Genomic DNA, 27998 nt, shown 5'->3' on the forward strand with positions numbered 1-27998 from the left:
GCGACACTTTGTCGGACCAAGCACTCAAAACGTCGTCGTAGTCCAGCTTGAGCATTTGCCCACTCTATGAATCCTCCTCCTTCGAACTCTTCTCCTTTGGCGGTAACTCAGCCAGCTTTGACTCCACCACCGCTAGCTTCTCCATCTTCTTCTTCTTCTTCTTCTTCTTCCCGGCAGAAGATGGGGCCAACGGAGCCGTAATGGATGGCCGAGATTTGTTGAATCTGGGCAAGATTTCAAGAACATCGACGATCGGGAAACTCCACCAGTTCATCCCGCCAACATTTCCTCCATCCTTTTCCCCCCAGCCCTCTTCCTCCTCCCCCCACCGCCACGTCATTGCCGTCGCCGTCTTGCCGATCTAATCATCGGGACCAAGACTTGGGTGTCCCGAGCCTGAATGGAGAAGAAGAAGTAGATGGATGAGATGGAGAAGCTGGTGGCTTGTTTTAATCTTCTAACAATGGCACTGGAAAGTTACTTGCAAATTTCCCAACTATTTTGGGCTTTAGAGAACAATGATGTTTAGGGTTTTCGATTTGATTTGTTTCAAGGAAGAAGATGATGAATAGGAGAGAAAATTAATGAATTGAGGGCAAATCAGTCTTTTTAGTCTCATTTAACGAGTCACGTGCATCGCACGTGGTCAAATTGACGAAGACGTGACGGAAAATTGACGCAGGTACCACGTTGATACGAAAAATTGAGTCTGGGTATTACTTTGATAACTTTGTAAGTTCGGGTATCATATTGTCAGTCACCCAAGTCTCCAGACACTGTTGGTGCAAAAAACCCTTTTTCGTGAGTTGAACTCAAAACCTCCCACTTACGAAGGGGAGGCATACACTAGACCAAATGGTACCGGGCATTATCCTAAGGTTTTAATTAGTAATTTATAATATTAAATACATAATTATAAAATAAAATTTTTAAAAACTATAAAGTAACTATAATTTAAGGCACTAAGATTTGGGGAATAAATTACAAAAAAAAGGGGCATTATTAATAAATTAAATATAATTTGGGGCACTAAATTTAAATAAAAAAATTATAATTCATGCACCAACCCTGTGGAAACTAAACACGCCACAAATTCTGAAAGGGATTAAAAAAAATCTCTAAGATCATGATTCCTATTCAAAATTGTGGATTATAACACACAATGTTTGGCAAAATCGGTTGTTCTTATTTTCTTATCAAAAATTTTCTACCCACAAATGATAACAGTTAAAACTTTTCAAACTAATGGAACTCAAAAATCACGACCCAATTTTTTTTACAATTTTCAAAGTAAAAAAAAAATAAAACTTATAAAAATTGTTTGAGGGTTTCGTTCTAAAAGTCAATCTCTAGGAATAGTGAGCTTATGGTAACAAGAGAATTTAAAAAAAAAAAAAAATAGTGTTAACAAGATTTAACATGTTTCGGCATGCCATTGCATTCCACGGGCTCACCCATGACACCTCCTAACGTGCAAAACCATGTAAAGCCCCGCTTCTGTTTTTTAGAATGAGTTGCGGAATACCAAAATTTTAATTTATTAATTTTTCTTTATGATGTTTCAAAGTAAAAAATCAAGAAAATCTATAATAAAAAAATTAGTTTAATATTTTAGTGTTCCACTAGTTAAGGCATATTCTAGACGTTATACTCTGTGAATATGAAGCTTATGACACCGGTGAATTTCAAATTACAATTGCATTTCTGAAAGTGCTCTCATGACACATCTAAACATGTCTAAACCAAGGTTCTAAAAAACGCTAGGCGCTAGTCGGGCGGTGACCCGGGGACTAGCGCCTAAGGGCCTAGGCGGGAGCCTAGGCGGGGACTAGGCGGTTTTTAATTATTTTAATTTTTTAACTATTTTATAGTGATTTACCTAAGTTTTGAGATTTTGGAAATTAATTAAGGAAATAGAAAATGGGTGGAGCGATCCTAGTCATCCATCGTCTCCACCTCTTGATCCTAGCCATCCATTATCAATTGGACACATCTATATAACTTGGTGAACAGTGGGAGAATACATGAAATTTCGAGAGAGAGGGAGAGAGAGAGCTCAGTGCTCTCTAACCCGAGACACAGCGCGACCCGGCAGGCGACCCGACCGGAAATTCCACTTCCAGCCACCCCACGACGGCGCGCGGGCACCCACGTCTTCGTCTTTGCGTCGCCTACCTCCCTGCACCCTCAGATCGTCCATGCATCGACGGTGAACAGAGAAGCAACGACTGGAAGCTCCGAGACTTCCCCTGTGAGCTCTGCAATCCCCATCTGTTCCGGTCACCTTTTAGACTACCTGTGGTATGGAATCTCCTCCCCTCGTCTTCCTCTACATGTCTAAGTAATTAGTTTTTAGTTTGGATTGGGTTTTGATGGTTTGCGGTTCTGGGTAGCTATGGCTCTGCCTTGTTCATCATTACCGGCAACCTTTCCGGCTTCGTTCTGGCTTGGTTACACGCTCTTGATAAAGAAGTCGATCATGTCGCCAAGATTACCAGCTTGGGGCGTTACATACGGCAGCGATTCGGATGAGGAGGAGGAGAAGCGGCGAGAGTGAGAGGTTGGTGGAGAGAGATGTGGTTATGATTTGCATCAGTCCGCCTAGTTGCCGACCACCCAGCGCCAAGCCGGGGCCGCCCAGCCCGCCTAGGCGGCCGATTTTATCCCTCACGCCTAGCTCGATTGACTAGGCCATAATCGGAACGGCCTACAGCCGCCTAGTCGACCTCCTAGGCCGATTTTTAGAACCCTGGTCTAAACCATGTCAACCCCTATTTTCATTCAATTTCTTTTCACACCATGAACTCACTATTGATAAAGCATAATGTGCTAAAGAGTATTCTAAATGAATTCCCCAAATTTCTTTTATGATTTTTCAAAAAAAATTTGACACTAGCAAGACACACTAAAATTATTTTTATCTATTATTATTGAATTTAAAGTTAAATTAGAAGTATAATGTGCACGCTATACTAAAATTGATATCTAAATGTAGCTAGATGTTTGATTATTTAAAGGGAAAATTACTGGTCCCCCCCTGTACTTTTGTTACGTCGACAGTTCAGTCCCTAACATCTTAATTTTAACAAATAACTCCCTAGACATTCAAATCTCATACAATTTGGTCTAAAATGACCATTTTACCCATCACTTCCTTTTTTTTTTGCCTCTCTCTCTCTCTCTCTCTCGTATATAATCATAATTGGAAATTATGGAAATTCATTTAAATAAAAAGAAACTATTGCGGTGCAATCCTAGCCATTGATCTATCCACTGCTTCATCCTAGCCCTTGATTACAATATAAGTTGGGGTATTTATATTCCTTGATCAGATCAATGATGGGGATCAGTTCTAGAAAACACGAGAGAGAGAGAGAGAGAGAGAGAGAGAGCTTGGAGATCTGACCCGGACGCCACCGCGACCTGAGAAGGAAACCCCACCAGGGGGACGCTGTCCGGCCACCCCACGACGACGCGTGGCCACCAGAAGCTTCGTATCAGTGTCGTCTACATCCCTGTGGTCCCAGATTATACATGCAGCGATTGGGAAAGAAGAATCGACGATCCAAAGCTTGAAGAACCTCCGGCGAGTTTCAATGAATTCCAGCGACTCCGGCCACCGTTTGGGGTGTATTTGGTATGGAAATTCATCCCCTCGTCATGGTCTACATGTTTATGTAATTAGTTTTAAAATTGGATCATGTTTTGACAACTTCATTTCTGGGTTCATCTCGGTTCTACCGTGTTTTTCGACGCCGGCGACTTTCCCAGCATTTCTAGGCTCCGTTTCTTGCTCGGCTACACTCAAAGATCAACCCTCGAGAAGCTTGTTGAGCGGCTAGCATGGAAGTCAACAGTTCACCACCATTCCAGTTTCGGCAGAGAGCTCGGGAAGCTGAGTTTGGGTGATTGAAGTTGATTTTCGATTTTCCAAGGTATAACCCCGACCTTGAATCAAAGTTTGGTACTTGGTGACAATCGGATGTTAGTCCCTGAAAGTTGAAGATTTGGGTTGGCTGTGCGGTATGGGTTGCATGTTCAGAATGAGTGTGTGTTGATGAATTTGCTACTGGTATCAAAATTTTGGATTTGGGTTGATTGCTTTGTTGTATGCTTACTGTGAAATTGTTGACATGTTGATTACACGCATTTATATGCATGTAATTGTACCTAAAACACTAGAAATAAGCTAATCCTTGAGCTAATTATAATGTAATTAATCCAATTTTATTTATTGTGTAGGAAATAAGCAGAATTGCGGAAATCGTGAGAAATTGGTGCAAAAGCCAAGCAAATTAGAGTTTTCATCAAAATGACAAATTCTCAACGTGGTCAATTATAGTCAACATCAAGAAAGAAAAGAAAAGATGATAATGAATTTGGTGTTGGGATTGCATGGCTTAATTAACCTAGCCTTTGGTTAATTAAAGAAAACGTGCAGGCAACTTTGCTTAATTGATTGGATGCCAATCCAGCCTTGACAAGTGGCAGCTACTTTCTTAATTAAACCATTAATTGAATGCTAGCCAGCCAATCACATTGCCTTTCCACTAGGGGTAGGCGTCGGGACCCGAAAGACCGAAGACCCGAGCCGGACCGAGCAAAAAAACCCGATTCGGTTCGGTTTTAGTATGGAAAATCTCGGTTCGGTGCAAAGCCCGACCCGAATGTATATTTTCGGTTCGGTCTCGGGCTTCAAATATTCGGAGACCGAAAGCCCGACCCAACCCGATTTCTCCTCCATCTCAGCGAAACCATCTCCTCCCAAGCCAGCTGCCCAGCTCCTCCTCCTCCTAAACCTTTCCCTTCCATCTCAGCCTCTCGAAACTCTCCTCCCAAGCCAGCCTCTCGACTCGGCGGTTTCGCAGGCGGCGGAGGCGGAGGCGGCCATGGACTGTAAGAAGGAGTCTAAACCAGAATCCAATAGAATTTTCAGAAAATAACAAATCAATCCCCATTTCTAAATTCGTTTTGTTTGGTTTTGTTGTTACAGGCAATCAAACAGAGAGTGTAAGAAATTTACCAGAGAGTTTGTGTTGGAAATTCCGAGGGGCGAGGAAGAGTCAAAGATCCTACACAAAACCCAATGCTGTTAATCGATGAAGAAACTTGATAACAGGAATAGAGAGAGAGAGAGAGAGAGAGAGAGAGGGTTCACAGACCTGAAGGATTGACATGGGGATTTGGAGAGGGGGGGGTTTATTTATGTAATTGTCAAAGTGATTGAACTGCACGAATCTCGAATTGATCAGTTAGGCACAATGAGAGACAGAGAGTTGAATTGAACAGAGAGAGACGCGCACACATATAAAAGAGGGATGCATGTGAAATTGGGAAGCGATGAGCCGATGATGGTACTTGATATGGCAGAAAAAAGGAAAAAAAAAGAAAAAGATATGAAGTAGAATTGCAGAAGAAGAAGAAGATGTGTCGAAGAGAAAGAGAGTATAGAAGGTAAAATAGGGTTCTGGGTTCTAAATTCTACCGCCTAGGACGAAATAAATATAAGCTTTGCACATAATGTATTGAGAGCATCTCGTGCTCTAGTGGTTGGGAGCAAGCATTTCGTGTAAGAGGTCGGGGGTTCAAACCTCGCCTCTTACTGAATTTTGTGTATATTTTGCATATTGGGCCCGAAAAGCCCGAAGACCGAACCGGCCCGTTAGGGATCGGTTTCTGTCGGTTTCTATTTTCGAAAAAGCCCGAATCGGCCCGGACCGATTGTTTCGGGCTCGGTCTCGGTTTTACCAAATTCCGGGCCCGGCCCGACCCGAGCCCAGCCCTACTTTCCACCCATCAACCACCAACTCTCACTATTTGAGCCCAGGCCCACCGAACTCCCAAACTCATTCTCTTCTCCTCGCTACAGCCCAAACCAACCAAGTTTTTGTTGTCATTTAAGTAACCCCACACTGCCAGCAGCCGAGATATATATAGCAATCAACCCTCCGCATTTGAGATAAGAACCCTAGAGCAGCGCCGCACAGTACCAAAAACAGAGGCAGCCCTTTGGGCTGCTCTCTTCTCCCATCTTCTTCCTCCATTTTTCATTTTCCAAATTTTCTTTAGTTTTTATTTTAGGAATTTGAAGGGCTACTCACCCAAAACTTCAAGGATCCTTCAAGGAGCTCAATCTATACAAGATTCAAGATTTGGGTATTTTGTGGGGTTGTAATTCAAGGCTAGTCATGCTAGCTTCATAGCTATTTGTGACTATCTTTGTTTTCTCCTACACTTTTCTACTCTTTGCTATTTGAATTTTGTAATTTTGATGTTCATGAATATGGGTTGTGAGTAGTTACTTTTGGGAGCTAGGGTTTCTAACTCTAGCTCAATTTTGATGTAATGAACATATTTTTCAAGTGATAAATAATGTATTTTCATATGGGTGCACTCTAATTACTATGTTAATTGATTCTTGATGCATAAATTTTAGAGAATTGACCATTCTCTTTGTTATGTTTTGAGATTTGTGATGTGTGATACAATTGGTGGTTCTTTTGTTCATTAGCTTCATGTAATTAGTGTGGTGTGTCAAGTAGTTGCTTAATCGAGAATGAATGATTGCCTAAGTTTCTATTTTCTTGTGCCCTTCGCCTTTAATCCTAGACGTTGTGGCCCTAACAAGGCATAATGATTAGGGTTAGAGAGTTCATTCTTGCCTTAATCGGAAGAATGGATACCAAATAAAAGAAATTGATTTAGTGGCCTTAACCTGCATTAGGTAGAGAACTAAGCAATCGTTAAATTTTAGGTTGTAACTATTGCATGCTTAAATCCCTAATTTCTAGAGCTCTAGGCCTTTAGTTCATGTTTTGGTAGCCCTACTAAGGTACTAACTCATGAATTAGAGAGTTCATATTTGTCCTAACCGAAAATGTGAATACCCTTAAGGAAATTCGGCTTAGTGGCCTTGACCGACATTAAGTACGGGATTTGGTTCTCATGAAAATATGTTTGTTTGCTTGAAATGTGTTCGTTGCATTGAAATTGCTAGAGAGTGATCCCTAGTACCCAAACCTATCTCTCTTTTATTTTTATTTTCTTTGTTTTTAATTGTTGTTGTTAATTTAGTTTTTGACTTAGTCATTTTAGAAAATTAAATCACAATGTTTAATGACAATTTCTACCTCATTGTAAATAGTCATCACTAGGCTTTTAGTTTTGATTAGGCTTTGGTGAAAACCAAAGCCGAGCATTGCTAAGGCTTGTCGCCTTAGATTAGCCTTTTTATTTATTTTACTTTTCTTTATTTGCTCGTGACTTTAGTTCCGACTACCCAATGATTGTGGGTTAGCCACTAATCCCCGTGGTACGATAACTTTGGGCATTATACTTCCCTATCTTGACAACGATATGTACGCTTGCGTAAATGTGTATCAAGTCACATGTGATGTAGGGGTTAATTGAATTATGTTGTTAGGTCGGAACGTCGGATTTTGGTGTCGTTGGAAAGGATTGTGGAGAATTGGGTCGTGCAGCGCAATTTCATGACAGGCCTGGAATTCGAAGACGACACTCAAATATCTCCGTTCAAGAATTTTCTCTGTCCTTTGTCGAAGGAAGTGATGAGAAACCCGCTGGTGCTCCAGTCATCGCAGACGTACGAGCGGTCAGCCATTTGGTACTGGTTTGACCGGTGTTTGGACGACGGTTGAGAACTGACTTGTCTGGTCACCGATCAAGTGCTTCAGTCAATGTAGTTGAAACCGAACATTGGACTAGCCAGAGCCATATTGAGGAGTGGGTGAATAGGAAGTCGAGATTCTGGTCAAAATTGGGGTTCAAAAGCTCAGTGAAGAGCCTTTAATGGTGGAGTCGGGTGAGGAGGTGGAGCGGGTAAAATGATAGAGGAGAGAGAGAGAGGGAGGGAGAGGCAAAAAAAAACAAAAAAAAAGAGGAAGTGAAGGGTAAAATGGTCATTTTAGACCAAATTGTGTGAGATTTGAATGTCTAGGAAGTTATTTACTAAAATTAAAATGTTAGGGACTGAACTGTCGACGCACCAAAAGTACAGCGGGGACCAGTAATTTTCCCTTATTTAAAATTTTGTGCAACAAGTCAACAACACAATAATTTCATCTGGGGAAAAACAGATGAAATTATTTGTCTGGGGAGAAATTATGCATGGTTATAAGAGGTCCAAGCTCAATCTCCGCATCGTACCCTCTCCGAATTCTTTTCGCCAGCGGCACGAGAAGCAATATTCCCAACAGAGAAATTTGGTCGTTTGAGACCCGGGACCGGAACCCTAAGTTCGAGGTTTCCTCCCCAAAGAAAACCAAAATCATGAGCTTCGGAACTGTGGTTCTTTGCAACCTAGCTATCTACAAATTAACCTCTGCAGCTGCAAAAATAATCGCCTTGTGAATTTCAAAGCGATGATCTCAGTGACACCACCACAGCCCAGTTTGAACTAGTCCGGCCATCTGGGAAATCAAAAGGTCTTCCTTGTTTTGTACAATTTCTTCTACCCAAGGTCTGTTTCAGATGAAGAAGTTTTTATGTATATCAGTAATAGGAGGGAATAAGATATAATCAGAGGAACAGACGGAGTCTTTTTCTTGAACATTTGAATATGATCGACATTAATAGTGTCTCCTTGTCCTCCAACTCCAAATTCTCTGTCGACATCCAGTTACAGATTGCTCGCCGCCTTCACTACTTTGCTAAGCAGCCCCCAAACCAAATCCTACATTAACCTATATGGCATCACTGGCTGGTGCATATCTGCTAGCTTTAACTATCTGCAAGTTTGGTTGAATTTCTTTTATGTCATAACATTTGTTTACATTTAAATTTCTTTGACATGCTCTACTTTAAATAAATAGATTTTGTGTCAAACCGGGCCGCCAATACATATTCCTTTGATCATCATATGTCTATGTATAAGGCTAGCAATGTATATATAATTATATATGGTTTTACTCCTTTTCGTTTCCTGGTTTCCCAATGCGTGTATGATTTATATACTCTATGCTGGTCTTTACCAGTTGGCTTTCCCGGCCCAAGTGTAGTCATCATAAGCTTTGACTGATTGCTTTACTCTAAAGTAAAAGTAAACACCCTCGAGAAAATGGAGGAAAACAATCGAAAGCCAAATTGAAATTCTGAGCTTGGTTAGATACAACCTATAAACATGCGTGCCTTCAATACATCTATTCATTAATAGCATCTACGATATTTGCTTCCTTCCAAGGTCAAAATCTACTGCAATTAAGGGGGGTGTATTCATTTAAGAGTCTACAAGATTTTTTTGTATTTTGAAAATCTATGGGTATTCAATTGAGATTTTAAACAATCCTTTAAAATCTTGATGTATTCAATTAAGATTTAAAATTATCTATTCAAATCTGCAGATATTCAAAAGTATACGGATTTTTAAGGATTTCATTAAATGCTGGATTTTGAATGATTTTATAGTGCTTTTTATACTTATCAAAACTCAAAAACAATCCAACCATTTTCCAAGAGATTTTGATGGATTCTTTCTCACTCAAAAAATGAAGAAGCTCTTCACCAAACAAAAAAAAAAAAAAAAAAAAAAAAAAAAAGAACAAGAACAAGAAGCAGCTCTCAATAGGTGACACCCATATATTTTGTCTTAAACCTATCTTCCCACTATCCTCCTCTGCCTGTGCCTCTGCTCTCATCTAATAATTTATTTTTATTTTTATCACTATAGCTCTGGAAGCCTTAATCCTTCTAGCTAATTAAGCTCACTTTCAATGGTATTGTTAAAATGATACATACACACATGTTTCTTTTTTTTTAATCAAACCCGAAGCCGGGTGCCGATATATATACATATATTCATCTAAAACCATAATAGGCCGTTACATACACACATGTTTCTTTTGTAAATTAGATATGAAATAAATTATGTCATTAGTTTACTACTTTATTTTTTGTGTAACATTTTGGTTGATTAGTTTTCTCTTATTATTCATATATCATTATACACAACATAAAGAATGGTAGATTGCCATATATATATATATATATATATATAGACACACACACACTTTTTTGTCACTGATCTAGCATTATAGTTGGATCCATACATCCATTGCTTTTAAAGAAGAAGAAAAAAAAATAACCTACCAAAAACATCATAAGAACTTGTAAAATCTAAACAAATACTAGTAAATCAATCCATTAGAATCAATCAGAGTCCATATAGAATTTAAACAATCCGTGGATTAAGTAAATCCATGGATTATAAAAACTCAAACAAAATCTTTTAGGGGGGTGTATTGTATTTGGATTTGTACAGACTTTTTTTAAATGACAGACTTTTTGAAAAGTCCACAGACTCTTTAAAAAGTTGATAGACTGTTATGGATTTCTTAAAACCATTGATTTTAGCAACAGACTTTTATTGATTCATGAAAATCTATATACTTTATTATGAATGACTTCTACAGATTTCCTAAGATGTACAAAATATTAAAAAAAAACAAACAAACAAACAAAAACAAAAAACAAAAACAAAAACAAAAAAAAACAAATGCTGGTCAAACACAAAACAAAATAATAACTTGTTGTCTCTTCAATGCTCCAGTATCTTCTAATAGAAATTGACTCAAATAAATGATTGTTAGTCTGTCTAGCGAGTTTGTTCTTATTCCTAATCTCCCAACAACATAAATATACAATATAGATCACTTGATGTTTATGGTTAATTATTCTCATCAATTTTGTTTTCGCCGATTAACATATATTGTAGCAATATAGGTCAATGTCTTGATCTATAATCAATCAATTGAAATTCAATTGTTCAACCTTTTTTTGAACCATAATATAAATTCAAATTAATGAGAATAATTAATTAATAAGATAAAATTTAGTATGGTTCAAGGTCTTAGGGTTAGACCACAATATTTGAGTTTTAGGGTTTCATAAATCATTTTTATTGCTATTAGGGTTCAAAGTACCACAATTGAACAAAAAAAAAAACAAAAATCACATTCAACAACTACAATGAACATGTTGGGTATCAAAAAATGTTGATATCATAAAAGGAGAAATTCTACAATATGTTAACGTATGACATGCATACAATTGCCTTAAAGTGGTAAAATCAGTCCTCAAAATAATAATATTAGTCCTCAAAGTAGTAACATGAGTCCTTAAAGTGGTAAATTTTCTTAGTTACCACATGAGTTCTCAAGTGATAAAATGAGTCCTTAAAGTGGTAAATGAGTTCTCAAAGTAATAAAAAAAGTTGATGTATGAGAAACATTAACATACCATAGCCTTACCCTCATAAAAGATTAGAGAAAAGACAAAAAATTAAGAAAGAGAGATGATGAAGGACAAACTTCTTCGTGCGTGGAAAGAAGAACTTTGATAGACCTTTTTTTTTTTTTGAAGAGGAAACTTTGATAGACTTTTTGAAATCTTTGGTCTGGAGGCTGGAAAATTATTGGAGTTTGGTATGTATAGTTAACACTACAAAGTCCATGATTATCTATGATTTTCTAATTCCATAAGTATGAATGATATTTTGAATACCTCTGTACTTTTATTCATTTTTAAAAGTCCTAATTGAATACCCCTAGATTTTGGTGGAATTTATGAAGTCTTTAAGAATCCTAATTGAATACCTCAAGACTTTCATGGACTGTTAAAAGTCTATATTGAATACACCCAGACTTTTAAATTCCATAGATTTCTTTAAAAGTTCCACTAATTCCATATACAATACACCCCCCTTAAAATCTGAATTGAATACACCCCCCTAAGTTGCAAATATATTAGATCCAGAATTCAACCTACTTAATGCTAAACCCAGAGCGTTGTTGAGTGGTGGCTGCTGTACATAGAGATAGACCTGAAGATTGGATTCAGAGCATTTCTTTGGTCTTAGCGAGTATCAGTCTCTTATCCTGATAACCAATCGATTATAAATGAGATCTGCACTTGTATAGTAAACGATCAGATTGTCCAACACTTAGGCTTAAACGGATGCTAATAAACCTTGACTCTCTTATCTTTTCTCTTATATCTTGAGCTTCTGAATCATCGAAGGTTAGAGTACTTAGGCTAAGCCGCTAAGGTTGTTGGTTGGGATCGGAAGGGGTAAGTCCTCAAAAGCTTGTTTATGGAAAGGGGAAAATTTGAAATAACTTTTTTTCTTTCTGTTATTTGCTGCTGAACCTATCAGTCTTTGCCAACTCAAGAAATTGAAATTGATCAGATGGATGCGAATGATCAGATTAAAATTACAACTGATGGACAAAATGGCTTCAACTACAGGAAACGCTAGGTAATTTGCGAGTAAATGTCATATTTTGTTAGAAGTAGTCCTTTCCCTTTTGGTGAAATTGTTAGAAGTAGTCCTAAAGATGAATGGATTCATGTTAGTAGACCATTTTGTGAAAACTGATGGACTATTCATATAGGTTGTAGTTATCTGATTTCATTTTGTTTTGGTGCATGCATGCTTGATTCTGAACCAAACAAAATCAGGCTTGATATATCATATACCAGACCAAGTTTTTGGAAGAAAAATGTCCCTAGGTATTCAATTGATCTACATTGCAAACGCATTCAAGCTTGTATTGTTATCTAAATTGATAGTCTAACAACATTCATGAGAGATCATTTCCGCATGCGTGTGTTTTTTTTTTTTTTTTTGACCACGGTAGCTATTGTTTGGTTACTCGAGCGTGTTTGTATTTGCATGCATGCTTGGTTCTGAACCGTAGTTGCCCAATATAAAACTTTATAGAGTCACAATACCTACGTAGAGTGACGCCAGAGCTTACCATCAGATTATGAACAAAGCGAGACAAAGAGAGTGGAAAATCGTTGCAGATCGCAACCTCCAACAAAGTCTACCACTTCAAATCAGGTTAAAATTGGACCACAACATACACATCACCGAGTTTCTTTTGCAGATTGAAAACATTATTGAAGTGTGATATCTCACTATCACTTCAAACTTGAATCCCATTAGTGTAAATGCGATCTTAACACAAGAATTAGATAATCACCTATCCCTCCGGTGGAAACCGTACGAACTAATCAATGCAAGGAGTTTGTGGTACAACAAGAAGAAATTTATTAATTGGAGCATTATCGTTATTACAAAAGTAGTCGAAAATGACACAAAAAGCTCAACCCTCAAGCGTGCTCAGAACAATAGAGCTCTCCTATGAATGCACCTATAAAGAGACAAGCATGATGCTATGAGAATATGAAGGTGGACTCCCAACTACTGAAAGCCAGTTTGCAAAACAAAATTGTATCGCTAAGCTACCAATTCCTTTTGCGGTTGTTTTTGAAGAAACGTATCATAGTTCAAGCTTCTTGCCACTTCAAAGAAATGTTTAACAGCTTCTTCCGGTGTCCGTTGAAGAACACCATGCCCTAGATTGAGGATGTGTCCTCTTGGCCCTGCAGACCTCACCACCCTGTATATGACGTGTCAGTTTAAGAATTGAAGAGATAACAAATGACAATAATAAAGACCACAAAATTTAATTTTTCTATCCATATAGAATCAAGTAAACCTATACTGCAATCTGTCGAGGAAAACTTTTATAACTACTGAAAATCTGAGCCAGCAGATGTTTGATATAAGCAGAAACTGGCAGAAGCTAAGCAATGATTTGTTATAGATCCTGTTAACAGCAGTGCGGAGTAGAATCGATTGTAGGATGCATAGGAAATTTGGAATTTTAAAGGCTATAGGGATTACTTCTGCCCTTTTCACCCTCTTAAAGGCCAATTACCTTTTCAACTTTTGGTTCCAGAGTAAGTAGTCAGAGAAATCCAATAATCTAAATTAGGTGATTCCCTATTAGTGATCCAAAACAATTGGAGTTCATAGTAAGGAAGATCAGAGTTCAGAAATCTTTCCATAACCAACCTTTGAATTTCTTCAGTCAATGTCGGAAGAGGAGAAAATAAGTAAGCAGGGTCCACATTTCCCTGTACACTGATTCCACTACCCAATCGTTTTCTACCATCTGCCATGTCCACCGTCCAGTCAAGCCCAATCACATCGACACCAGTTCCTTTCATCCGCTCAAGGAGGCCACCATTCCCATTAATGTAGAGAACAAGTGGTGTTTCTGGGCATCTTTTTCGCACAGAACTCACAATCTGCAATTCAAAACACTTACCATGAACAAAATGAAAACGAAGAGGTTCTTAACATAAAAAAATAAAAATAAAAATAAAGAAAATAAATAATAAATAAAAACAGAAAAGAAAAGAAAAGGAAACAGAAGAGATTGCAATGGCATAGCAACTGATACTTCATATTCATCGAGTCCAAACAAGTATAAAGTATAAACGTACCCCATGTACAACTAGATGTGTTAAAATCTGGGAAAGAAATTTTTTAAAAAGATACATGAAATCTTGTCCTTAGTCACATAATTTATTATGTAAGATTCAATTATATTGATTTGACAAAAAAAGAAAAGAAAAAGATTCATTATATTGATTAAGCCCAAAGATTCATTGCTTTATACCAGCCAAACTTTCTGTTGAAGTTACTACTGATAAGTAAACAATGAGGTAAAGCAAACTGTAAAACAATATGATGGACAATCAAAGTCTGGAAAACATGATGACGAGTCTACAGAGAAACAGCTGCTTTTCCCAGATACACGGTATCAATTCCACAGCCAAAAAAATATACATATGAACATGCATGTGCGCGCACACAACACAGTATAGCCTTATAACATATGCGGGTATGTTGCATTTTGTAACATACATGTGGTAGAACATATTCTTTCAATGAAACATATGTATGACACTTAGAAACTGTATGCCCTTAGGCATGTGTCTTCCCACTCACCTCTTCAATATAAGGCTTTGACCAGCTTTCCCACATGGCTGGTGGTAATTGCCCACCCCATGAATCAAATATTTGTATGCAATGAGCCCCTGCGTCTACTTGGAAAACAATATAGTCTGCTATTGCCTGTGTTAAATGAGAAAGCAGAGCCCTCAATACATGCGGTGCTGTATGGCACATGCTCTTTATGGTTGTATATGTGGAAGTTGAACCCCCTTCTACTATATACGTAGCGATTGTCCAAGGCGCCCCTACAAAACCCAAAACGGCAGCATTCGCACCAACCTGAATGAAAAAATACAACTGAGAAGAGAAAGTATACACAGACTGATACAAAACTAATCAGCAAGTAAAAGTGGATCTCAAACTAGTGGAGTTGCTCGTCTGTTTCAAGCATATGACTGTAAAGTGACTACCTCCCGCCGTAATATCTTTAAAGATTCTCCCACAAAGTGAAGTTTCTCCAAGTCAATTGGATGCAAAGTCTTCAAGCCCTCTTCAGAAGTAATTGGTGACTGTATCACGGGACCTCTAACATCTTCTATGTCAAATGGGACACCAAATGCAGGTAGAGGTGTAAGTATGTCAGAGAATATAATCACTCCATCAGGGCGGAAAGCTTCCCAAGGCTGCAAAGAAATTTCCACAATGAGATCAGTTGTCTCTGACCTCTCTCTGAACGATGGGTATTTCTCAGCAAGCTTTCTGTAAACAGCCATATACCTTCCTGCTTGGCGCATCATCCATGCTGGAGGTCGACTTACAGGATCTCCTCTTGCAGCCTTAACCAAGAGTGGATCTGGAGGAGGGAGGATATTTGATATGAAAATTCAAAAGTTGCAAGATCTTTTAAAAAACAAAAAAGAACTAACAAAGAGTAAGTTGCTAACACTAATTAAACAGGACACTTCAACAGTGAAAATTATTTTGCAAAAGTCATAACGCATTGTCATCTTCCATGTCAAAAATTCAGTACACAAGAGCCTAGAGTTCACTACCACCAATCTACCAACAAGAAAGAAAAGAGGTAAATGACCCAAAGACGCTTGACGAGAAGGCACCCCTCTTCTGTCAATTCCAACAATTAGCACACTAATATGCAGATCCTTAGTTGATTATGTTCAAGCTCATGATAGGGATAAAACTAATTAGATTTGAACTGAGAAAACAACCTCACCTGAGCCAAGGTAGATGGGCAGCAAAATTTAGCCATTAAACATATACAAACTCAACTAAAGGTATTTATATTCATACACAGTAACAACTAGATTTGCAGACCAGAGCATTTATTCTCTATACTTCATGGAACATACAATACCAGAAGAGCTTTGCTGAAACATTACATTCCCCAACTATGTTGTTCTTTTTCTTTTCTTTCTAATGCCATAATTTTTCATTATATTACACTTGAATACTACTGGACACAAAATGCAGTCTCACTTTTGACAATTATACGATTCCAGAAGATGGTCTAGAATTGGGTCAATCGCGTTTATTAGAACTAGACAATATAGCAGTTTGTTGTATGATGTTAGACACTCAGGCCAAACAATAGACATACATAAATCATGAACAGGAGAGCCTTCAAGAACCTATTCTGTGATCATTTTCTCCATTTGGTCCTCAATCTATCCTCTAAAAACTTATTTTCAAGTCAAACGTTTTCTGTTTTGGTTTTAACACTCATGTATGTAAGACAAATTACAAGCACATATTACAATCGGGATAGCGGGAATTACTCATTGACTCACAATAGAATCAAAACTGATCTCATAAACGCGTGGCTGGCAATAAGACGAAACGAAAATGCAAGGCAGTAAAAATGTAGATTCACCCATTTCAATTTGACACAAATTGTGCCCAGAAAACCAAAAAATTTAAACTTGAAAGAAAGAAAGAACAATTCTTTATGGGAAAAGTCATACCAGACGAGGAAGAGGAAGAAGAGCAAGTTACAGAAGCTTTCTTTTGGGGACATTTTGTTGTAGAAGAAACCGAAAATGCAGTGAGATGAGTAGGGGCCCCTAGCTGTAGGCACAAGCTGGAAGACTTCCATCCCAGAGAGCTGCACACACTGCAAGGCACCCAATTTCAGTTTCAAAGAGAATTGAAGAGTGAGAATTGGAGTTGATGATGAAGAAATGAAGAGAGAAAGAGAGCTGGCCTGGCTGGAGCAGATAAACCCATTTGGGATATTATGATAATTTTGCCAGAGAGAAGCAAGCAAACAGACAACTATAGAGTGTGGAGGGATTCGTATTTTGAGCCTTCTCGCTCTCGCCTCTATCAATTTTTATTTATTTTTTTATTTTTTTTTTATTTGAAAAACATGTTATTTATAGATTCCGATTTGGCACTGCCTTAATTCGGGGTTCGCCTCAGTATTCGAACTAGAACTGAAACTGAACTTGGGTTGACTCGGTTCGGATCAAGTCAGTTTCGACTCTCTTGTTGTGTATATGAGTTGTTTATTTGATAAAAAAAAAAAAAAAAATTGAATCACCCCAATTTCATCTGTTTTTTGCTTTTTGTTTTTTTTTTTTTTTTTTTATCATTGACCTAAAGCACCAAAATGAGCAAAAACTATCTCACTATCCCAATAACAGATTTTTGTTCCCATCTACACAATTTAACAGCAAATAACCTTTTGCCCTCAACCCATTTAATGAATTACAGCCACCGCCAGTTTGTCTCCTCTCTCTCTAGCTTGACCTTGTCGCTGGTTGCTTGGACCTCGCTTTAGACTCGTCTCGATAGCAGGAAGCGGAGACCCGTCATCTCCGATCCAAACCTATGGTGGCGGGAAGAGCCCCAAAAGCTTATGGGGTTCGCTGGTGATTTTTTGGATTCCGGCCAAATCGAGGCCTCTCATTGGTATGAGTGTCTTCATCTCAATGTCCCCTTCGTGTCTGTGGTCTTAGTTTCTTGAGAGAAGCTTCCTAGAGAAAGAATCGAAGGGGAGAATATTCTGGCAAGTTTCTTGGTTTTCTTGTTATTCCGACCTTTATTCGGCATGAGTAAAGTATCAAACAACATCGCCTCGTCGAGCTCTACATGTATTCATGTTCAAAATCAAGTTTTGATTAAGATTGAGTAGAGCCAATTCAATATGAACCGGTTGGTTCGACCTCGCCAGAGGAGGAGTAGAACCGGTCAAACTCAGACAAAGTTTTTTTTTTTTTTTTGGGGTAAAATGGGGGCAGAAGGCCCAGAAGGAAAGAAAAAGGAAAAAAAAAATTATTGTCTTCTAATAAAATATTTATTGGGGGCCAATAAACATGTATTTGCCCCCCAATAAATGTTTTGAATTGATGTAATCTCTTCGTTTTTTTTCTTCAATCAAAGTTTTGTTTGTCTAATTTTAAGGAGATTAGTTCTCATTCCGGCAACCTAAAGTTTTATTGGGGGTTAATAATTTTTTTTTTGGGGGGGGGGGGGGGAGAATTATCCTCTCTGGCGATCTATTTGGGGACCTCCGGGGAGGTTTCATAAACTTTTATTGCCCCCCCCCCCAGTAAAGGTTTATTAGGGGGCAATAAACCTATTTGATGACCTATGAGATCTTCGACGACCCATTTGGGAACATCCGGCAAGGTTTTCAAAGAAGTACCACAATCGGTGGCCATATTCTGGCGAAGTCTCCTATGGCTTCTCTTCCTTCCACTCTCTCTCTCTCTCTCTCTCTCTCTTTCTCTCTCTCTCTCTCTCTCTCTCTCTCTCTCTCTCTCTCTCTTTATGTAACAAAGGGGTGAGGGGCAAAATAGTCTAAAAAAAAAGCCTCTCTCTCTCTCTCTCTCTCTCTCTATCTCCATGTAACAAAGGAATGAGGGGCAAAATAGTCTAAAAAAAAACCTTAATTGGGTATTAGGGAAAGACTTTATTAGAGTCTTTATGAATAAGTGAGAAAAAAAATAAGTGGGTAGTGTAAGGGGAAAAAAAAAGTCCTTAGAATTAGGATAAATGGTCAAAAACCTCCTTTTTTTTTTTTCACAATTAAGGTTCATTAGATATAGACAACGATGTTAGGTTAACTACCCGGCAGACTATAGTCATCGTAGTTGCGATACATTTTCGATGAGAGATTGACGTAAAATTTTGGTGGCTAGTGAACCGTTACTTGTTAGTGGAGATCACAGGTTCAAATCACTAGCATAATAGCATCGGGGTCGTGACCACTTACCCAATTTCAGCTTAAGAATTATCAACTTACTCCACTAAGAGTTTTTTAACCCCATTTACCCAATTTAACATCTATTGACAATATTGTCCTCATTTTAATTAATAAATTACACTCATCTATCTCTCTCTCTCAGACTCTCTCTCTCCCCTCCCCTCTTCGATCTATTCTCTCTCTCTCCCCTCCCCTCACCGATTTCTTCTCTCACCGGAGACTGAATCCGGCAATGCCGTCATTCCCGCCATCCCCGCCACGCCAAATAAAAGCGCCGCCTCCTCCAAGCAAATCGATCCCCAGCTTGGATCTGTGAAACCCAGTCCAGATCGAATCAGTCTGATCCGATGCGATCCAGGCCGCCACAGATACGACGTCGCCCGGCAACCCTCGAACCTGCACCTCCAAGCCATTCCGCCGATGAGTACAGCGAGGCAGCAATCCAAACCCAACTACCAACTCAATCTTCCCCTTCCAGCCAGCCACCGTGATCTCCTCGACCCGAACAACCATGTCAATCGAGGAACCCGGCCTCACACCAGACCCACACAGAGTCCACAAGCCCCGTCCGACGATCCGACTCCGATCCCAGCCAGATTCGAGTCCGCTCCCCTTACACAACCACGCCCCGACCACTCATGCACCGGCCTCACACTCCGGTGGGTGCCCAGAGCATTTTTTTTTTTTTTGGTAAACTGTGAGCTTTCGGAATGGGGAAGGGAAAAAAAGAAAAAAAAAAGTGAAAGTGTACAATTGAACATATAAGTTGATCAATTGTGTCTGTAGTGTATTCATTTTGGTTTTGGGAGGTGAATTTGAGGGCAATAATATGATTATTGGAGAGCAATAATAAGATTATTGGAATGCAATAATAAGATTACTGAGGGGAAATAAAATGTTTATTGGGGCAATAATAAAATTATTTATTTGGATAAACCTCTGAAAGCTTTCAAAATTCAAAACATCTTAATTTTTCACTAATCATTGATCCCAAATTAACTTGTTATTGGGGAGCAATAATATGTTTATTGGGGGGCAATAATATGATTACTGGGTATTATTGGGGGGTAATAAAATCAGACGCCGGAATCCGGTCACCGGTCGCCGGAGTTCGGGCACCGGTCGCCGGAGTCCGGCAAGGTCTCTGAACACTTCTCTCACTAAGTAACAAAGAAGGAGAGGGCAAAATTGTCCCAAAAATAAATAAAAAAGAATAAAAAAACACTTAATTGGGTATTAGGGAAATAATCTCTTAGAGTGTTTGGATAAGTGGGCAATTTCTTAGAGTGTTTGGGTAAGTGGGCAATTTTTAAACTAAAATTGGGTAAATGATCATTTCCCCAATAGCATCAGGGATGGATGATATCGGGACAGAAAACATTAAAAAATAAAAATTGTGTTGCAAATTTTATAACGTGAACTTGAACAAGTACCACGGCCTTTCCCTCCACCAACATTAAGCCAGGCTACAACAAAATTATAAAGAGTTGGATTAGTGTTGACTCATTTGTTGATGATCAATACCCTCCTGGGCAATTCTGTTTGATTTCTCAGTTCAAAGTTCAAAGTAGCTCAAGTGGACAGCTAGCTTCAATTAAAAGAATTCGCCTACCCTAGCAAAGAACTAATCTAGATGATAAAAATGATCGGTAGCTTCAACTTTCATGCAAGAGATGAGAGTTTCTCGGATCATGCAATATTATCTCAGAGCTTGAAGGGCCAGCAACGAGTGTGCAGCTCTCCGTACACACTCAAAAATAATTTTTATAACATGGCAGATCATGATCGGACGCCGACAACCATGAAATCAATAAGGGCCAACAGCGATGCAAGATCAGGATTTAAAACAAAGAATCAATTAAAACCATGTTCAAATGAACCAATCAATATGATACTTGTATAATGTATGAAAGAGATAGGTGACAGACGTCGAGAACTTCAATGAACACAAATTGCTACAAAGTATCACACAGTCTGCTAGATCGCACAAGATAAAGATAGATGATCCAGAAAGGCAAAACACGAAACCTTAATATAGATAATCAGCAAATTAGTCATCCATTGCTCGGCTTGGCATGAAATGTGTATTACAAGTCGAATTATTCCTTCTATGGTTTAAGGTTTGATAGTTTAACTCAATGATACAGGATTACCATGAAGTATTATATTTCTATAGAGTTCAGAATAACAGTCAAGCAATGCAGTTATGCACGAACAATCAGAATAGCTAGATCCTATATCAATGGTAATTTGCTGCACAAAAATGGATTAAATAGAGATATCGCTGGATCCACTTCTTAGAAATCATTCAATGCCTGGTGAAACCAATTTGATTATCTTAGTTCTGATATAAAGGGTATAACTCACTACTGGCAAAGCAAACCAGAATCACTTTTCATTCAGACACCTTATCCTAGACGCATATCCACAAAATAAAACCGAACAGAGAATACTTGCATTTTATTTGAGGTACCCACATACAGGAATCCTCTTCAGACTTACCAACTGTGTCCTTTTATGTATCACAAGAAGATCCAACATGAAGAATAAAGGTAAGCTGAGGTTCAAATAAATCCAGTACCGAGAGGCCACAGTCTTCTCAAGCCAAAATCAAAATTACTTGGCTTTTTTGTGGCATGTATCCTCCACTTCATCATAAAGTATGGTGGAGTTTGAGCTGCTTACATTTCTAAAGTAACAGAATCTGCCACCATGATATCTGTATACTTGCTGTGTATTCCCCACTCTGCTAACTACCAAATTGTTTCTTACAACCCTATTACCCTCTGCATTCTGCAAATTTCTGAGAGAGCTCTCCAAGACTCTTGAACCACCAATTGCAGTTTTCTTCTCGATAAATCCCAAATCGACGTTCATCACATACAAAGAAGTTTCATTTTCTTGTTCCAACAAGTCAGTGTACAAGGAAAGGAGAAATGTTTTGTTTGATATCAGTGAATGAACATAGGAGGATGGCGTCTTGATAAGAACGGTATCATTGAAATTTATGTTCTGGTCCACTGTCTGCATATTTCCATCATTCCCCATGACCATTTTATTAATGTAGGAAAAATCTTGAATTGACTGGGTTGTGATATTCCCATTAGAGGACTTCACCCACCCAGTTGATGAGACGGACCTGCTGACCCTTGTCACAAATGTGCCATTTAAACCCACAAAATCCGACACCACTGAAATAATAAGGGGCAAGCTAGTATGCTTCACAAGCTGTGCTTGAGTTCTTGTGCCCTGTTTGTCCAACCAAATATGCAAATTTGCATCAATGTACCATACATTCAAGGCATTGGTAACATTAAACCCAATCTTGTGGCTTTTTCCATCCAATATATTACCTAAAAACGGTGTGATTTCGATATCATAAGAAGGTAGATCGAATGAACCAATGCCGGTAATGGGACTCCACAGAAGAGGATTGATCCCTCCAGTGTAAATCACAGTAAAAGGCCAAACAGCACCAACAACCACACCATCTAAACTCACCACAACCTCCCTGAAAGGCCCATTTCCGGGCGTGCCACTAAGGTTGTTGGCAGCAATGTACTCATTAGTAGGATTGGAATACCAAAACTCATCATTCTCATGAAATGAAACATAAACCTCCAACACAGCCCTATAAGCATTTCGAGGAATCTCGAATTCCTTCAACTCATTATCAGTTGAATTCTCAACTTCAAACCACAACCCATCAGTCAAAGGCAGATTTCTCGAAATGGGCAGAATCAAATCCGCCCAAGAATGATATCCAGATGCCAAATCACCCACGTTTTGATCATAAATATGCAAACTCTCCTCAGCAGGATAAAAATGAAAACTTATATTCACATGGTAAACTCCAGTGTATGTTGAATCAATCAAACTGCCAAGATAAACAGCAACTGTCTGTTTCTTTTGGAGCAACGAATAGTACCTGCTGATGTCCTTCTCAACACTCCAGACAATCCCATTGGTCCTTGGCTCAGCTGTGCAGCTCCTGAGAAGCTCAACACCAGAAAGCCAAACCCCAAAAATGCGGTCAAATTGTCTTCCTTTGCTTGTAGCTTTCCATTCAAGAACAATCTTGGAGAACTTCTGAGACGGGCAATTTGAGGGAGGAATGTAGTTAGCAAAGACTGGTGGTTTTCCATAAGTGTAGGCAAAATCATGTTGGAGAATGAGCTCAGAACAAGGCTTGGTTTTGGGTACTGGAATGGGTTTGGTTACTTCAAAGTCAAGGGTGGGTGGGGTGTCATTGAGAGAAGGGGATTGGGAGATGAGCTCTGATCTGAGTTGGTTGAGTTTGTGGACATTGGCAATGGAGAAGAGGGGTTGGAGGAGGAAGAAGAGGAGAGGCAATAGAGTAGCCATGAGTAGTAGTTGGAGTTGTGATTGCTTTGGTGGTATAATCACCTATATTTCATTTGAATACTACTGGACACAACTTGTAGTCACTCACTTTTGACAATTATACGATTCCAGAACATGATCTAGAATTGGGTCAATCACGTTTTTCAGAACTAGACAATATAGCATTTTGTTCAATGATGTTATACACTCAGGCCAAACAATAGACATACTGTTGTAGGAGAATGGAATTGTATGTATTATTGATAATAGGAGCCCTTTAAATAGGGAGTTATAAGGTACTCAAAAATGTAATAGAATCCGATTACAATTGAATACCTAGAACACATTCCTATTACAACTCTAACCCTAGTTTGTAGAGGCACACATTATGTCGATATCCTTCAACACTCCCCCTTGTGCCGCTCAAACTTGGTGATGACGCTTTAATTGTTGCCTCGTTAAAAACCTTGCCAGGTAACAAAAACCCAGTGGGACAAAAATAACCCTGGTCAAAGGACAAAAAGAGCACAACACGTCCTTCACTCTTCGAGATCGAACATGTAGACATCATGCCTCCCCCTGATTGCTACAATCATGGGAGTTCGGATAACTTTCTTAATCCGATGCTTTTCACATGTTTCTTGAAGGTGGATTTTGGTAACGACTTAGTAAATAAGTCCGCTACATTATCCTCAGATCGGATTTGGTTCACTTCAATATTTAGAAGTGCCTGTTGTCATTTTGATGGAGGGGAGGAGGAGCACGGAAGGTGGCATTTTGCCTTGTGGGGTCCGATCCCACACTTCCGTTATCTCTTTTCTCTGTAGGGATAGAACAAGCTCATATCAATCGTACCTCTCAAGTATCGAAAGATTGTCTTTACACCAATCCAATGGCGTTGCGTTGGCGCGGAGCTGTATCTAGCCAACAAGTTCATAACAATTGAGGTGTCCGGTCTTGTATTGTGCTAAGTACAATAATGCGCCTATTGTACATAAGTAAGCACTTCTGTTATTAACACGTCTTCGTCATCATCCCTAGGACGAAACGGATCCCTTTTAGGGCCAAGACTACGGACAACCATGGTGCATCTTTGACTTTATCAAAAATGTCTATTGACACGGTATACAAGTTCTGAATCTAGACAAAACTGTGTTCTCCCAAGGTCCTTCCTCTCAAACTCGGATTTCAGGTGTTCAGCGGTTTCCCTTAACTCTCAAGGGTTCCAATTATGTTTATCAACATAAACCGCGACAATTGCAAATCCGGAACTTGTCATGGAAACGCGTGGGCATAGTTCATCATATCCCTTCCCAATCAAGTAGTCATTTTAGTGAGCATTTCAACCTCGTTGCAAATACGCTCCGTGGTCTAGAGCCACTTGACTTGGGTAAATGAAGTCCACAAGAACCTTCATTATATTCAGTATCTAAATCCCCATAGAGATACGTAGTGACTACATTCGTAAGCTGCATGTTCAGTTATTTGGAAACTACCAAACTGACAAGGTAGTGGAGTGCAATGACATCCATTACGAGAGAATATGTGTTCTCGTAGTCGATTCCAGGGCGTTGTGAGAAACCTTGCGCCATAAGGCGAGATTACCATCTCTTTTTCTCATCACGCTATCTAACGAAGACCTATTAATGTCAATAGGTTTTATGTTAGGAGGTGTTGGCATCTCAGGCCAGAAATCATTCCTCTTCATTAGTGAATCCAATTCAACCTGGATCGCATCTTTCCATTTAGGCCAAGTTTCTCTACGTTGGCATTCTTCAACGGAGTAAGGTTCGATGTCATTGGTCTCAATAATTCCACGTCCTCATGTACACTAGTGTAGTTCGTAGAGATCTCTATATTCTCAGGAATTGGTTCTAACATTGAGGCGTCCCCCAACGATGTCTCTTGGACATAACCACAATCCAAAATATTCTCATAAGACGGATTTTGAGTATCAATGATCAATGGATCAAGTTGTGCCAAACTCGCTCTCTTCATGGGGCGAGAATCCATCGAACCTATGTGTCTCCTACTCTCTCTAGCGGAACCCATGGCCTATGACACCATTATGCCACCTTTGTGGCGTCACCATACTACCATCCATGGTAGTGGTGCAGTACCCATCTTCTCTGGGTGGCACCATGTCCTCTTGTGGGGATATCAATCCTTGCAGGCATGTTTGCAGCAGGTATATGTGATCTCGTCACTTTTAGGGGATCAAGATGAGACATAGTGGGGACAGACCACGACAATTCCTGTCGTTCCTGTTGAACATTGACGTTCTAATCTCCCCCTAACGAGGGGAAGACTGTCTCATCAAAGTGACAATTCGCAAATCCAGCGAAATAGAGATCGCCTGTCAAGGGTTCTACATAGCGGACTTATAGTTGGAGACTCATGTCCAACAAATATATATATGCATTCGTTGCAATGCCTCATGTTGATGCGCTGTGGCGGCGCAATTGGCACATGAACCGCACACTCAAATATGCATAAATACGACATATGACTCGAACCCAGTCACTAGCTGTAACGCAAATAAAAGTTGAGTGGCTGCTATGAGTTGTAAACGAATTAGCATAGCTGCATGCGATATTGCATAACCCAAGCGGAAATATTGGTGCGCATTACCAAAGTCTAAGCTACCATCGTAGTCGTTTAATGGTGGCTTTTCCGCGAGACCAATTGGGTGTGTACATGGGAATACGATACTTGATATCAATACCCAATGATATGCAATAGTCATCGAAAACTGTCGATGTAAACTCTCTAGCATTATCAAGTCAAATTGACTGAATGAGATGATCTGGGTAGTGAGCCCGTAGCCATATGTTATGTGCTAGGAGTGTAGTATAAGCAGCATTACGAGTGGATAATGGCACAACACGTGACCAGCGTGTTTGCGTATCAACCAACACCATAAAACATCTATATGGTCCGCAAGATTCTTTGTAAGAATGGAATTATTTCCTCAATCTCCTTTGCATAGGATGGTCTCAAGCCTAAGTAACAGGCTTTACAGAACGAAACATGGGCTTTATAATCAACCAATGAAGCTTTTGGTTAAGCCATAATGTCATAATAGACTTGAGAAGTAGAGAGAGGAGTTTATGGCGTCAATGCCATGTATTTGCCGCAGGGGGTAGGCGGCGCCAGCCATGTATGGCCTGTCTTTGCACAATCATGGCGCCATGAGGCGCATGTGCAGCTCCTCGAACCAATTCTTGGTTCTTACTTTTCTTCGTTCTGAAAAATGGATGTCCGTGTAAAGTCTTTAATACACGGATCATCATGTCAAAGCTTATATGTGTCAGAATCCCATAAGTCGTCTCTCATGACATGGTTGGATTCAATAACTCAAATAGTGGTTGCATACAACCCACTAGAGCGACACATAAGTTTCTCTAATACTCGTTTATGTCCGTAGTCATTAGAGGCGATGCAAAGGAACTCTGTCCATTCTCATAATGTGTTTCCACATGAAAACCATTGGCTCTTATAAAGTTCAAATTAAGGTATGTCCAAGACATTAAGTAAAAGAATTGACACTTTATTAATAGCCAATGATTACATCAAAGTTTCCAAAGTCTAATCCATAATAAAAATCAAACTTAGACAAATCGTAGTCACTCAATCCGTTTGGTAACTCCAATCAAATATGACCAGGGAAGTAGAGAGAGATGTTGGTGGAGCGAGGCTCTCTTAAGTACCACATCTCAATTACTTTCCTAGACATCATACTTCATTGGATGCGCCACATGAGAAAGAGTTAATACAATTGTCATTTATTGACTAAGGCAAATTGCCATTACAAAAGTTCTTGGAAAAATAAAAGGACTAATCTAATCAAAGTCTGTTGCATCCCTGTGCAATTCATCTTCAGCTTTGAAGTCCTCTATGGTGAGATTGACATCTCCACCATCTTCTTCTTCTTCTGCAAGGTACACTTCTTGCTCCCTCAGGTCCCTATATGCCCTGTATCTTGAAGCTAGTTCCTCGCTTGCCTTGCATTGCTTGAACCAATGCTCAATTGATCCACATCGATGACACTCATCATTGTGGCTGCCTCCCTTTAATTGAGGTGCACGTTGTGCACGTTGCGGGCGTTCCCTAGGAGGGTTGGTGCCACCACCACGACCCATTGAGCCACCATTACGGCTAGGGATACCACGACCCCCTCTCCCACGTGTGGCATTACCACCACGTGTATCCACACCAAACTTGCGGTTTCCTTCCTGGTTAGGGCGGTTATATGGGCCCATACGTCCCTCATGTCCCCCATTCTTAGGGTACCGCTCCTTGCGCCCTCCTTTGGGTGCATTATAATTCGCCTCATGAACGCTCTTAGTTCCAATGGGCCTTGAATTATAATTCCTCACGAGTATGTTATCATGTTTCTCAGCTACAAATATAACATTGATAAGCTGATGAAACCTCGTGATCCGTCCAGCATTGACTTCAGTACGGTATTGCTTTGATACCACAATGGCTGAAACGGGGAAGGTGGAGAGAGTTTTCTCAATTAGCTCTTGCTCTGTGACAGGTTGTCCACAAAACCTCAACATGGACTGTATGCGAAGAGCTTCTGAATTATATTCAGCAACAGACTTGAAATCAGCAAAGCGCAGGTTGTTCCATTGAACCTTCAAGTCAGGGAGGAGG

At 39.4% G+C, this 27998-nt stretch overlaps 1 protein-coding gene and 1 pseudogene across 1 annotated transcript; both read right to left on the bottom strand.

The window, feature by feature from the left end:
- Positions 1-13045: 13045 nt before the first annotated feature.
- On the bottom strand, positions 13046-17130 carry LOC133728208 (uroporphyrinogen decarboxylase 1, chloroplastic). Its single transcript, XM_062155614.1, has 7 exons — positions 16986-17130; positions 16747-16895; positions 15238-15620; positions 14822-15106; positions 13880-14115; positions 13268-13421; positions 13046-13172 (listed from the first exon to the last, which is right to left on the bottom strand). Exons 1-7 carry the CDS (start codon positions 17006-17008, stop codon positions 13161-13163), a joined length of 1242 nt encoding a protein of 413 aa, XP_062011598.1. The 5' UTR covers positions 17009-17130; the 3' UTR covers positions 13046-13160.
- A 4039-nt stretch (positions 17131-21169) lies between these two features.
- Positions 21170-23473, bottom strand: LOC133732171 (peptide-N4-(N-acetyl-beta-glucosaminyl)asparagine amidase A-like; annotated as a pseudogene).
- Positions 23474-27998: the final 4525 nt, after the last annotated feature.

Source organism: Rosa rugosa, chromosome 2, assembly GCF_958449725.1.
Source record: "Rosa rugosa chromosome 2, drRosRugo1.1, whole genome shotgun sequence".
Classification (NCBI taxonomy): Eukaryota; Viridiplantae; Streptophyta; class Magnoliopsida; order Rosales; family Rosaceae; genus Rosa; species Rosa rugosa.

What these genes read in the sequence shown, in the direction of transcription:
- LOC133728208 (XM_062155614.1), bottom strand. Translation starts at nt 17,008, where the DNA reads ATGGGTTTATCTGCTCCAGCCAG. An exon ending in GGTTTATCTGCTCCAGCCAG is followed by an intron (nt 16,896 to 16,985) that starts GCCAGCTCTCTT and finishes GGTGCCTTGCAG; the next exon opens with TGTGTGCAGCTCTCTGGGAT. An exon ending in CAAAGCCTTATATTGAAGAG is followed by an intron (nt 14,116 to 14,821) that starts GTGAGTGGGAAG and finishes TTTGAATTGCAG; the next exon opens with ATTGTGAGTTCTGTGCGAAA.